Genomic DNA, 14,252 nt, shown 5'->3' with positions numbered 1-14,252 from the left:
TCGCTTGTTTTTTGGAGCAAGTATTTCCTGACGTGTTGAAGGGAAACCCTTTCTCTCTTGCACCGGGCTACATGTGTGAGCAAGGTTTGCCAGACTTCTCTGTTAATTCATTTTGGTCTTCTGATTAGCTGTCCTATTCTCTGATTCTTGTAATTTTGTCAGGTCAATTAACTGGTGTGCAGTGTTGAAGAGAGAAAGAAGGAGACAGCCTGGGCTGACACCATCGTTCGGTGTCAGCAGCTTCGGCATGTCCTGTAATGCAATCCTGGCGTGATTATTTATCGGTGTTCACTCTGGGTAGGAAGAAGAATTGTGGAAAAAGAGTAAACCGGAACAATGTACTGCAAATGCAAAGAGATTTCTCTTGAATGCAAAGACGGATAATTTTATTGCACTTAATTACATCTTCCGCGATGCTGTTGCAGGTTACTGTTTCAAGAGCTAGTTTAATGATGTTTTGACTGCTTGTTCACATACAGAGTCATTGTTTTGTTCCTTTTGTCTTCTCATCTGGTTCCACTTTTTTGTGTTTGTTTTTTTTTTGTCTCCTCACACAGAAAATAGATGAAGAGAATGAGGCGAACTTGCTAGCAGTTCTCACTGAGACACTGGACAGCATCCCTGTGGATGAGGATGGATTGCCTTCGTTTGATGCACTGACAGATGGAGATGTGACCAATGAAAATGACGCTAGCCCTTCCCCAATGCCCGACGGCACCCCTCCAACCCAGGAGGCAGAAGAGCCGTCTCTAGTAAGAACCCTTCCTACTGTTTAACAGGAATTGGATGTGCCTCTGGCTACCCGCTGCATGGGTATGATGTAGTCACAGTAAGGTCTGGACTTTTCATTTAGACTGAAAAGGAAAATCAAGTAAAGAACTGAAACTTAAGTGGGGAAAAAAAAAAAAAAAAAAAAAAAACAACAACAATTGTAGGATGACTAATAATGGAATCCATTAAAAAGTGGATTGAAGAGATTGTTTTTGAGTTTCTTGTGCTAATGACTGACACTTTTGCTCATTATTCTGTTCAAATAAGTCAGTGTAATGGTTTTTAATTCATGTTACATTTCTTGGGGCTTTTTTCTACGTATGTTTAGACTTTCCTTTGGGTGATCTGTAGAGAAATGCCCATTGAGTCTGGTGTGATGTGGGGCTAATTTTGTGCTTTTATTGTTGATTTGACCAGTAAGCACCAGCTTAGTGTTAATCAGGGCAAAACCGAATCCTGGGTGAGGATGTGGGTGAAACCTTATATGCTTTTTGCTCTGTAAAGATAGTTTGAGACGTGATTCTATTTCTAGTGAAAGCCCCTTATCCCTGACTTCCGCAGCAGCAGTCAGATACAAGCATCCATTATTCTGTTAAAGTTAACTTCTGTGTTTAGATCAGAGAGACCTGTTCTGTCAAACAGATTACCAAGAATTTTGCTTTGCCTTGGATTCAGCAATCCAAGGCCCCTGCCATTTCTGCTTGCCCTGCAGTATACTGCAGGAAAGTGAACAGAAATTTGCTGCCAAGCCTCACAAGAAAATGAAATCTGTTTGCTCTGGGGAATATTGAGCCCTTCTTTCTGTTTTAATGTACTTTGCTTGCTGAAGTTGATATAGCTAATTTTAAGTAACTATGCAAAAATGTAGATAAGTCATTTTAATCCATAAAGATGCATAACTTTACTCTTTTCCTTCCTCCTCCCCTTCCCTGATGTGTTTGTAGCTTAAGAAGCTCTTGCTGGCTCCAGCCAACACTCAGCTAAATTACAATGAATGCAGTGGTCTCAGCACACAAAACCATGCAAACACAAATCACAGGATCAGAACAAGCCCTGTGGTTGTTAAGGTACAAACTTAATCTTTGTAATAAGAGGGAAAAAAAAAAAAAGAAAAACTGTAACAAGGTCTTTTATGCTTTCAGCAACCAAGTAAGCAATAGATCTGTATGTGTGGTATTAATCTGCCTACTATCCTGCAACCGTTTCAAAAACGTGCACAGATTATAGACTGGGTTCCAGAAAATCACCTGAGCTCCTTTATGCTCTGAATATTTCATTTGTGCTTTTTCTTTTGGCAGAGTTCAGCTGCAGTCCCACCGTCTGTTACTCTTGCCTACTTTATTGACACGCAGAATAGCAGGGGGTACGATAAAATTTGCTGATGGGCTGGTGTTGTTTATGAGTGACTCCAGGATGCGGGACTGCCATTTTACCAGCTGTCTGAGCTAAGAAAAATTGCACTGGATTCTTGGCAAAAGATGTATATCAGCCATTAATTGGGCAGAATGGCAGCTCTGACATAATTCTGTGTTAGCAGGCAGTATTAAACAATGTTTGTCTTGCCATTCACTGTAACTGAAAACGGAGCGTTTAGGGGTACTTAAGAGAGTTGTGAATACTGGGCTCAAGCAATCAGCAGCAAATTAAGGTTTAAACCAACTTATTTTTTTGTTCACAGTAAAGGCGCTGTAGGGTCTTGTTAGTTACATGTTGCTGAGTAGGAACATTGAAATGTTGGAGAAATGAAATAAAAGCTGTATAAATGTCATTTAGGAATTTTAAATGTAATTTTCTTTTCTTGTTCTGCAAACAATTATTCACAGCTCATAGATCTAGTACACTTAGACTGAACACTTCATTGAAAATCTCATCTCTTCAGAAAACCTATATCCATTCTGATAAGGTTCAGTTCACTAATTTTTGCTGCCTTTTTTTTTTTTTTTTTTTTTTTTTTTTTTTTTTTTTTATTATTATGCCCTGTTTTTAAGACTGAGAATTCATGGAGCAATAAAGCAAAGAGCATTTGTCAACAGCAAAAGCCACAAAGACGTCCCTGCTCTGAACTTCTCAAATATCTGACTACAAATGATGACCCTCCTCAGACCAAACCAGCAGAGAACAGGAACAGCAGCAAAGAGAAATGCACCTCCAAAAGGAAGCCCCATCTGCAGTCTCAGACAAATCACCTGCAAGGTAGGTGTTGGAGCTCAGAACTTAGCTTTGGTATTGGAGGGAAGCTGACATGCAGTGCTTGTGAATACCCTCCATACACTTTCTGTTCTTTGGATTAGTTTTGTAAATCCAGCATCTCTTCTGTTTAGACAGTTTTAAAACAGCATAATGAAGTTAAAATTGGTTAGATACATTTATTTTTTAAACAATTGTAATCCTGCCTCTATCGCCTCCAACCCCAGAAAAGGAACCTCAGAAAAAAGTAAGTTTAGCAAATACTATGTATTAATATACTGAGCTAGCTGGAGATATTTATTCACAGAGTCCTATACTACTAAGAAATCATTATACCCCTAAACAAGCTGGGCAGGTCAGTTCATTAGTGAGCTTCTTTCTTTTTGCCAGCGTAAAACTGAAGGCATTGTTAACCTGCCACATCGTCCTTAAGAGACAATAAATAGTACTCTCACTGCTACCGAATAAGCAATAAATGTGTCATTCCTGTTAAAGCTGGAATGCTGGTTTGTAATTTTATTTTGTAAATAGTTGGAAGTTTAGCTGCCATCCTGATCTTTCCCTCTCTCTTTTTAGATTCTTTATGGCCCAAACTAAACACTTGTGTTGACTTTTAGTACCCTCTGATGCATAAAGAACTGGGATATATTACAAGTAGCTTCTATGGCAGAGATGCAAGAACTTAAAGACCCCTCTACTGCTTTCTCTCCCCTCCTTCCCTGCCTGTTTTCCCAAGATAAAGGAAAGCAGTAAAAGCTTATGAGCCCAAAGGGAGCTTATTTAAAGTTACTCTTACTTTAAAATACATCTGTGGATACACTGGCCATCTAGAAGGCCAGATACCTACCTCAGCCACATCGGTGCAAATCCTGGATGACTCCCCTGAAATCAGTGGAAGTTATCCAGCTGCAACAGAGATCAGGATATGACCCAATATGTGTTGTTCAGGGATTTTTAAAGTGGTAATTGTAAACGGCATATGTTTTGTTGTTGTTTTTTTTTTTTTCTTCTCTTCTTTTCCTCTCACTCCCTCCCCTTGCTTTTTCAGCCTTCATCAAATCTATTCTTTCACTCTTCATTAGGAGGTATAAGCAAATTTAATAAAATAATCTTCCCTTCCCATAATTAAATACCCTTCTTGCTGCTGTATGTTCCGACATCCAAAGTATATTTTTCCCCATTATGGTTTCAAATTTTCTGAACAATATTTCTTGTAAGAAAGAAGTCCAGCTGCCCTTAGAGCTTCTTGGATGCCAACTGCCACTCCTTCTGGCTAGTTTCAGCAGACTGCTTCAGAAGAAAATCCAGACTGAACTGTACATCTCAAACCTGGGTCTCATACTGTGATGGTACTGGAACCAGGCACAGACCTGCCAGAGGTTACACAGGGCTTTATTAACGTTGCTGGGTGCAATAAAGCATATCATGTATAAGGTATCCTATACACACATGTATGGTATATGTGGATGTATGTGCACTTGTACATAAATACCAATTATAAAATCTTCCTGTTCAGATCAGAGCTGAATTTTTCCCTAGCTTGGGCAATTGTGCAGATTTCATGCAAAGAAACAAGGCAAGGTGAGCCCACAACATTGTGGAGGGAGAAATTAGGAAAGTTCTGACAGGACATGTAGCCAACTTGCCAGTGTTTAACAGATGACTCTGACTTTAGTGGTATTGCAGATGAAATTACAGGCAGAGAGAAATAACTCTCTTTAATTCCTGCAGTTTAATTTACAGGCTTCTGAAATGTTTTTTCATCAGATTTGTCTCATACACCAATATATGACTTCAATATCAATGGATCTGCATATAATACAAATACGAGAATATAATGCTTTCAGCTTGGACAGTCAATTCATGCAGAATTGACCTTGCAAATTTAACTGGTATTCACAGACATGCAATCATTTTTTCATACATTTAATCAAAAGTACAAAAAAATTGGCTCCATTTAAAAAAATAATCAGGGTCTGATATTTTTTTTCAAAGTTGGTGAAAGCTCACAAAAGTCAAACAATATTTTCCTTTAGGGTTACTGTTGCAAACATATTGCAAACCCACAGGAATGTCCACAAACCCATTCATGCTAAAGATCATTTGTAGTTTTGCATCGAAATTTGCCCATGAGGAAATTTAGTTCTTTGGAACCTGAATGTTTTCAATTTACAGGGACAAGCAACTTCATATAAACACTTTTTAATACAAATAAAATACCACAATAGAACTTGAAACTAATAAACAGGCACCATGGAAAACAATATTGTCTTGGCTAAATATTTATCAGTGGCTGTAAATGCGGATGAATCCTTTGCAGGAGCAGGGTTTGGTCAAGCCCTTACTTAGCAATAAAAAATTAAGGGTGTTTTGGTATATGAATTTCTCAGTGGGAAGGCTCAGTGATCTCTGCCTTATACGTTGGAGTGTGAGATAATGCCTTGATACTATGCCTCAGCGCTTCAGATTTTATATGTATATGTATTCTGATTTGCCTCTCTATATGAGAGCCAGAGATACTTTTTAAAGGCTTAAATAGCTCTTAAACATTCATTTCTTAGAAAGCCTAATCTGGGTAAGTATATGTAGATTTTATCCTCTAAAACACAGTGGGAACATTTGTACAAACTTTCTTCCTGAGCCTTACAGCAAGATCTATGCTTTTTAAGCCAGTTTTACCTCTAGGTAGCCACTGGCAACAGTCACAAACATTAGTATCATAGGTATATATAAAATGCACACTAAGATATGTCACCTTACGTTCAGTCTTATAGAATCCTTTTTTATGCATGAGTCAGTGGCAGTGCTGGATCAGACAAATAACCCATTTTGGTGCATTTCCTCACTTTGGCAGTGACTTCTGAGGAAGGTGAACCTAAGGTGAACACCTGAGTTTCCATTTCTAACTTTCATATGGGGAGGAGGAGAAACAATATGCAGCTCTTGAGAATTGAGTTAATTTTTAAAAAATGTAATATTACTCCAGGAATGCTCTAGAGCTTATAAAAGTAATCAATTTGCATATAAAATCCTTTAATGTTGATGGGAGCTCCAAGCCTGGAATGAATACGAAATACGCAGTAGTGACACTCTGGACAAAAGATCTGCAGTGCAGGAGTGTTCAAGGGGAACATTTTGTCTTAAGTAATTAATTTGCAGAAGAGATCCCCTGCTGTTTTTCTTGGTACAATGCTCTCTGTGTTTAAGCATCAATCTAACTTCTAAAAAGTAAAATTTGCAAATAATATTATTTTCAATTTTTAAACATTTTTCTGGCAATTAAAAGAATTTTAGTTGTATTAAAATACCCTGGTTCTTGGCCTGCTTTGAGGAAATACAAGCTTGCATGAATAAAAGCTACAAAGACTTGTATTTTTATGGCCAGAGCTTTGCTTTTGCGTATGTAGGGATTGTAGTGCTGAGAGCGTCAGCCCCATTTTTAACCATCTGTGGCTGTATCCATGGCTTGTCATAGTTTGCAGGGTAATTTGGACTATTGCAAGTTGGACTCTGGCCTCATAGAAACAACCTATTCTCAGTGCTATATATAAAATTGTACATTGTAGAAGTAAAATTAACTGAATATTCATAACATTCTGTTACTTTGTAGTTATTCTGCTGCTCTTGTTTCCAAATAAAAAGTGGACTGTAGTCTAAATTAAATTTAAGAGAAAATAACATTTTCATAGTGCATCCTGTAGATTTATTCATTATTTTTTACATGTACCACTCTCCTTCTGAAAGGTTCTTGTATTTGGGCTGTGTACAGTAATTGATGTAAATCGTTGTTGAAATTAGGTGCCCTTTTGGTACTGGTGATAAGGAATCAGGATGAGTCTCCTTACTTATCTGAGATACACAGAAATGGCTATTGAACTGTCAGAGCTCAGCCCAAACTGACTAATAGGGGATTTCAGCACCAAAATAAAAAATACCTTTTTTAGTATATGTTATAGAATGCTTAAATATTCCATAATCATTTTATTCTTTCCCTTTAGCCAAACCAACAAGTTTATCACTTCCGTTGACGCCCGAGTCACCAAAGTAAGTACTAAAAAGTGCAAACATTTATAAAAGGGAGGGGGTGTTAATACATTTTGGCTACAGCAACTCCATTTCAGCTTGTTTTTATAAATGTGCCCTGTCTTCCAGTGATCCCAAGGGTTCCCCATTTGAGAACAAGACTATTGAACAAACCTTAAGTGTGGAACTCTCTGGAACTGCAGGTGAGAAATGGGGAGGGTTAGCTTTTCCTTTAAGCATGGTTTGTGTGTGTGTTTGCTCTTTTTAATATACAACACGAATACTGAGATCTTACAGAGGTCTCCAGCAGATTAATTTCAATGCAGTTTAGCATTGGCTTTTTATCCAGTTACCTGAGAAGGAATGTATTTGAAAATATGGCTCTAAACCCACACAAGAGAGCATAATTTCTGGAAAAATATGAATGAAACCATTTATCTGTTGTACTTCCCCATTTCCCCATAGATTTTTGTACTGCCGAGCACCATCTTTCAAAGACAAACCCCACAGCAGAGTGTAATAGATGTTACAGATGGAAAAGTTATGTCATCCAGTTTGTCTCCAGGCCGGTCTAGGGCTGTACGTGACTGCATGTTTCAGTGCTTTGTCAATTCTAGATTAATATGTCACAAATAACAGCTTTCTCCTTCACCACTGAAAAACTATTCCATAGCTTAAAGGTAATTTAAAAAAAAAAGATACTCATTTTATGTTCTTACTTTCTCTTTATATCTCCCATTAGCACACCTTACACCACCTCTCTTCTGTCCTCTTCCTTTCATATCCTTCGTGTTTGTGCCTTTCGAAGATGTGTAGACTTTTTATCATGTGCAGCTTCAGTTGATGCCTCACCTGTTACACTCACTTAATTCATCTGCTCGTACCACAGAAGTCAATTTCCTCAGACATCAGATATGTTTTATTGCTCTCCTCTGATCTGTTTTGCCTCTGTTTTTCTGAAGTGTCCATAACTGAGCACAAGAGCACATGTTGAGCTCCACCAGAGCTGCTGCCAAGATTGTTTTCTTTCTTAGTTTTGTAGTACTGAAAAGGCATGCATTTCTCACAGGAGCATGCCTAGGGGTAACAGTGGATTGCAAATTATGTGATCTCTGACATTTTGGGGGGCATTGCAAGATAGATCTTCAGGTACTGAACATCAGCTTGAGGACCCCTCAGTTAGTGGCAGCTAACACAAGAGCAGGCCCAAGCTCTAGGTTTGTGTATGTACTTTGGGCTGTTGCTTTCACCCCCCTACAACCATTGTGTCACCTTTTTCAGAAACTTCCTCATTAGTTCAGCATTAAAATATGCACATTTTCCTCTGACATGTCCTGTAAATCTGCAGTCTTACTCATTGCTCCCATGAAAAACCAAAGCATCCTCTCAATGCACCTTCCTTTTGCAAAACTGATACAAAAATGGCAAAATTCACTGTATGCAGCAGGATAATCCCATTCAATGCCAACAGGCCTGAAGAAGAGAAGCCTCCTTTATCATTACTGGAGAGCAAATCTGCACAAGGATGCCTGTTTCTAAGCACGGTGGTGAGTCAGTGCTTAGTGCTACCAAGTGGAAGGGGCAGATGAGGTAACGACAGCAGAGGGTTCATACAGCAGCACAAGTCACTGAAGGGGGCAGTGCTTTCTTCCAGCGAGAAAGGCAGCAGCCTGCACACCTGACTGGACAGAAATTGAGAGCCAGTCTGACCCCTTGACAGTCCTCTCGTACTGGTTTAATAAAGGCAACAAGAATGGTCCTGGCGTTACTCGTTCCACTCTGTCTGCTGCACACAGAGGAGGTAATGAAACAACTTTGTGGCTGTTTTAGATAATATAACCAGGAGAGCTAGCACATTAAAAAATGCATCAGAAGCTGTGAAATAGCACAACTGGATAAGTATGTGAACAGGAACATTGTACTATGAAAATATTCCTTCTGGAAATAGACACAATCTAGCTAGAAAATTAACTGATGATAGTCAAGGAGAACAAGAGCTGGTGGAGCACATGTGGGCAGGCTCTACGCAAGCAGTGTAGAGCATAGTGGCTGTTGGACTTGGTGTTGCACTGACTCTGTTCTTCAGGAGATTGCATTTCATCACCTGACAGCTGTATTAATCTCTGCCTTTGCATATACATAGATTTTATTTTTATATTCATGTATGTATATAAATGTATAAAAAGATGAGTGGTTATGCATGTCTTACTCTCTAAGTCATTTATTTGTATTGCAGTAGTGTCTTGTGTCATGAGTCTACTTGTGCTGGAAGCAGACAGGTACATAACAGAAACAAGCTCTAATACTGAAGAGCTTACAGTGTATGTGAGTAAATCATGGCACAGTTGGGACCCACTTCAGTAAAAACAACAACAACAACAACCAAAAAAAACAAACAAACAACAACAAAAAAACAGTAGCAGTAGTGATTAATAATACCTTGGAGTTCTTTAGTGAGACCCTGGCAACTCCAAATTATATCCAGATAACCACATTGCTCATTGTCCTTATACAGGACAGCTTGCACTGTACAAGCACTATTTATTATAATTTAAATTGGAGTTGCCTTGATCTCACTGCCGAATTGAAAAGACCATTAGTAGTGCTGCTCGCACTATCGAAGCACGAAGTATTTTAATATAAATAGCAACTCCCTTGATCTCTCTGCTGAAAACAACATTGGTTCCCTCACTGATGAATTAACTATAGAGTAGAAAAATAAATAAATAAAAACATTTCCTGCACGAGCCATCAATCTTCGTCACACATACATTTTGGATTCACATATCGAAAGTCAAACTGAAGCTGTTCTCTTGCCAGAGCTATATCTTGCTTTAGAATGGATTTGTTAGTACTCGTGAATGTAACTTTTTCCTCCCTAAAACTGTCAAAACATGCATTTGTCAAATTACAGAGAACAAATATTTCCTAGTGCTTTCAAAGGAAACCATGTGTAAGAATGTAAGAATTCTCTGAATGCACTTTAAATGGTCTATGATAGAGGAATAAGTCCATTGCTATCTAAAATCACAACCCCTTCAGCTGGTTTCTGGTGCTATTCTGTGGAAAATGGATCAGAACATCATGACATGGAGATTATGATAATGTAGTGGGTAAAATTTCTGCGTACAGTGAGCCTTACTGTGAGTCAGAGGCTCAGGAGAGGTTCTTCTGCCTTTTTTTTTCCACAGCTAGCTGCATTGCAAACACTTTGCTAAGACACTGGAACCTCTGCAATGTCTTCCCAGAACATGGGACATTTTTGTCCACTGAACTTCTAAATGTCAGAAGTTAGATGGCATGCCTTCTAAGCGTTTGAAGTTCATCCCTCTCAGTTCTTTCAATGCCTTTTTTAACTTTCACTCCTGAAAGCTCAAAGCCATCATATAAATGCATGAGGTGAGTTTACATGCTTAAGGCTTTAATGCCATACAAGCAGCAATTGATAACTGGAAGCCTATTTCCACCCTCTCGCTAAGCAACAGGTGACTTAGTGAGAAGTCTCTCATTTGCACACAGATCCTTGTAATTTACCTGAACATAAAACTCTGGTCTGTCTTGGGTGCAAATTTTTTTCTCTCCAAAAAGATGGTGGAAAAGCCTATACGAACACAATCAGCTTGAACAGTGATTTGGAATTCATGAGCGTCTTTATGGATACTTAAACCCTGTTATTTGCCCACCTCTAGATCTGTTACCTCTTAGTTGTCAGAACAAATACTTAAGATCTATCACATAAGAACTTGTTTGACCTCAGAATGATTTCTGATGAAATGAGAGATGCAGAGAGTTGTCTGGGGAAATAAAATCTAGTAAATTATTAGATATTTTCAAGGGTCTGTATTTATTCTCTGCAGCACTGACAACAAGATTAAACTGAATACTCAACAAGCATGTAGTTTTTTATTATATGATGGCTATTTAATTTTATTATATTTTCCTAGCTTCTGCAATCTTGTGCCACACAAAAGCTCCTCTGATTTTTTTTTAATCTATTGAGCTGTTACCTTGTGTTCAATGTTTTAAGTGGCCTTAAAGAGTGTTTCCCTTGACAATCCATTTTCAAACTTTGAAGGTATAAAAGAAATTATTTTCAATGCCTCTCAAAAGCCCAGTGCACGTGCAGAAAGGTTGAATGGCTGCGTTCCCCAGAAGACACTAATTCGCATTCCTCCCACCAAAGCACAACAAGCATCATCAAATGTTTAAATGCTAACGGTTACAGTAGAGTTGTGGAAAGGTTGGTGTCTGTCTAAAACAGCATTGCAAATGAGTCCTAAAAAGTCAAGATGTCACATTTTATGCAAATGCTCTCCCCTAATTTCTGATTATCAGCCTAGCTGAACTAAATGAGTTAGGTGTTTTTCTTTCAGCGCGGTTTTGGTATGCATCACAAGTATTTGCACTCCCCCCGAGACTTTCTTGAAAGAAGTCGCTCGGCCAAGGTGGCGGAGTTGGCTCACGTGCAAACACCTTTTGTTGCACAGACATGGAGAGGACGGTGCTGATTTGGCAGCAGTGTTCGCAAATTGATAGACACGATTTTCAAGAGCAAAATCACTGAGCGGGTTCATGGTATATAGACAGAGCAAGGCAAAGTGCAAACGTACCATTTACCGAAGCCATTCAATTAAAGAAAAGTCCCTACAAAGAAAATGGTTTTATAGCATGTCATGAAAAAATACTTGCCTTTTACTTTAAAAAGAAAAAAGACTGTTTAAGGGGGATGATTGTAGAGTATGTACCACTTCTAACAGATTTGCTGTGCAGAAGTACATAAGTGTGAGTGATGTAGAGGTACTTGTTTATTATAGAGCACATTTCAATGCAGTAATCATAAATATTGCTAAGGTTGTGCTCTGTTGAAATATGACCTACATACTCTTGATTGTTTGTGTTACGTGATTTGTCTGACACCCATTACATTCTGGGTAATGGCAGCCATTTGTTGCTGTGCACAGCAGGCTCTTTTGACAAAAGAAAATAGGCAGCAATAAAAAAGCTATAGTCTGAATTACATTCTGCACAGTGCTGCACTGCTGAGAGTTTGTGCAAGTGTGTTAACAATGCTCTGAACTGCCTCTTGTCAGCCTTCAGCCTGTAATGGCCATCTGTCCTTCCATAAATCTGTCAAAACCTGCTAAGTTCAAGAGAGAGCACAGAATATACCTTGTACTGTCAATACTAAAATGCACACTTTCATGGAGAAATCGGCATGTATGAAATAATCCAAAGGTTATAGGATATTGTAGCACTTGATTTAGGATCACGGCCTGAAGTGAAGATAACCAGTGATTAGTGTACAGATGAGCAAAAGTGACACTGATGAGCAAATTGTGCCACCACGTCATTTGCTCAAAGTTCACGTTTTGGACACTGATCACGGGACACGCTGAAGGTAGTCTCTGTAGCACTGACTTAAACAAGGGCTAATTCAAAACTTCACTTCCCCCTCTGTCCCCCTGTGGAAGTTCGTTCAAAAGTTAAATGAACATTTTCCAGCTTCTAGCTGTTCATACTTGCTTGAGCACTTCCTGCTTCTGCTGAAAACCAGGAAAAGAGCCAAAATGCCACGAGGAAGTCCTTTCTTAGGATGTCCCCAGCACAGTTTTGCCAGCAAAAGAAGTGCCAGTAAATTTGGCTCACTCTGTACTTTTGGAAGGTTTTGTTGTTTTTTTCCCCCCTTTAAAGACTGTTGGACTCTCATTGGGCTTCTGGAGATCATTGTGCTCTGTGTATAGCTTGCTTTCTGCCAGGGCTAGCTTGAAAGAAGTGGGAATGGAAACAATATTTTATTTTGGATATTGGATTCTCTCTGGGGTTTCTTGTACCAAAATTTTTAAGTGTGCAGGTGTTCACTGTGCAGTGGTAGAATTTTATAAGAAAGCAACGAAGAGGGGCTGGAATTAATATTCTCCTATTTCATTCTTTCTTTAAAACTGCATCTGAAAATTCAGTCAGTAACCCCAGGATTTCTCATGGGCTGTATAATTGCATAACTAAAAGTGCCAGTTCTAAGTTTTTTATTTAGAAAACAATCCTTGCTTACTCAAATCTTTGTTGAATATGACCCTGCATATTTAATCCAGGAATGATTTTTGAAGAATTTTGAAGAGGACTGTTCTCATTTTGCCAAAAATTAATTTGGTAGTAAAAAATATTTGTTAATAAGGTAGATAAGGTGTGAAATCTATACTCCTGACTCAAGTGAATTTTTGGGAAGGAAATGAAAACTGAGGAATCAAATTAGAGGAAATAGCTGATGACTTTGCATAAAACTGTTTCAGTTTCAAACGAGCATTTGGAGTAACTAGAGTTACAGCATCTTTGTTTTAGTTTCTCTGACTTTGATGGCATTAGTCTTCACATAGCCATGGGTGGCTCGTAAACCATTTTTCCAAGTGTTCAGACAAAATCAGTCTTCTTTCTCACATCAAGTATTCATGTCTTAGTACTCCTATCTTCTTTTTTTTCTGGAACAAATTCATTGTAGCTAATGCAATGGGACTCCCAGTCTCCATTTATGATCCGTAGGGAGCACTATGCATTGATGGACGCTTTTCTTCTTTACAGCAAAACACTATAAAACATGTTCCATTTGCATTGATCTGCTGAGCTCCATTGTATGGTTAAAAATACAAAACAAAACTCTGTAGCCATGTTTGAAATACACATTTCCTGGAAGTGTCTGCACTCTCTTTTCATTCTTGCTCAGAAAGTAATGGAAAGCGCATTGCCTGGCTTAGAAAAAGAAGTCTTGGACAGCACCGTCCCCTGGAGTGTTTAAGGATGAACTGGATAATCTAGGACAACTCCCTAATCTCAGTTCCTAACTCAGGAAAATACATATGTATTCATTTAATTTTAAGCATATATAATTCTAAATTACATTAGGACAGATAAAATGAAAGAATTGCAATTCTGTCAATCAGACAGAAGCAAGTTTTTAAAATGTAGCACAAAAGGTACCTTTCTGAAGAGTAATAATTTCCTGAACGGTGGCTGGAGTTAGCTGTTACTTTACACAGGTGTCCTGGGTTATCCGTTACAAAGTCAAAAGAATTTTTATGATTTCTACAGGAAATGTTGAGACATATTCTACCCTCAGAAAAATAATTGGAAGATGTTGCTTTGGTTCCCAGGTTTTACTAGAGTGGGCTGTTGACCTTCCTGGAATTTCATTTCACCATAGTGAAGTAATGTACTGTAGTTATGTGAAAAATCATGGTAGTTAGCAACGTTGTTAGTCTTGAAATACTTAAATCTGTTTC

The 14,252-nt window shown here is 38.4% G+C and overlaps 1 protein-coding gene across 6 annotated transcripts in view; it reads left to right on the top strand.

Moving 5' to 3' along the window:
* PPARGC1A (PPARG coactivator 1 alpha) overlaps positions 1–14,252 on the top strand; it is a 356,064-nt gene that overhangs the window by 320,167 nt on the left and 21,645 nt on the right. For 5 of the 6 annotated variants that reach the window (XM_084516472.1, XM_084516475.1, XM_084516474.1 and 2 more), the window contains 5 exons: positions 558–752; positions 1,716–1,838; positions 2,760–2,964; positions 6,957–7,002; positions 7,111–7,184. In XM_084516472.1, the coding sequence (XP_084372598.1) occupies positions 558–752; positions 1,716–1,838; positions 2,760–2,964; positions 6,957–7,002; positions 7,111–7,184 (643 nt within the window). Of the gene's footprint in view, positions 1–557; positions 814–1,715; positions 1,839–2,759; positions 2,965–6,956; positions 7,003–7,110; positions 7,185–14,252 lie in introns of those variants that run through there. The other variant, XM_084516477.1, reaches the window with a different exon arrangement.

Source organism: Aythya ferina (assembly GCF_964211825.1).
Source record: "Aythya ferina genome assembly, chromosome: 4".
In the NCBI taxonomy this organism is placed as follows: Eukaryota; Metazoa; Chordata; class Aves; order Anseriformes; family Anatidae; genus Aythya; species Aythya ferina.
This window is presented reverse-complemented; position numbering and strand designations above follow the sequence as displayed.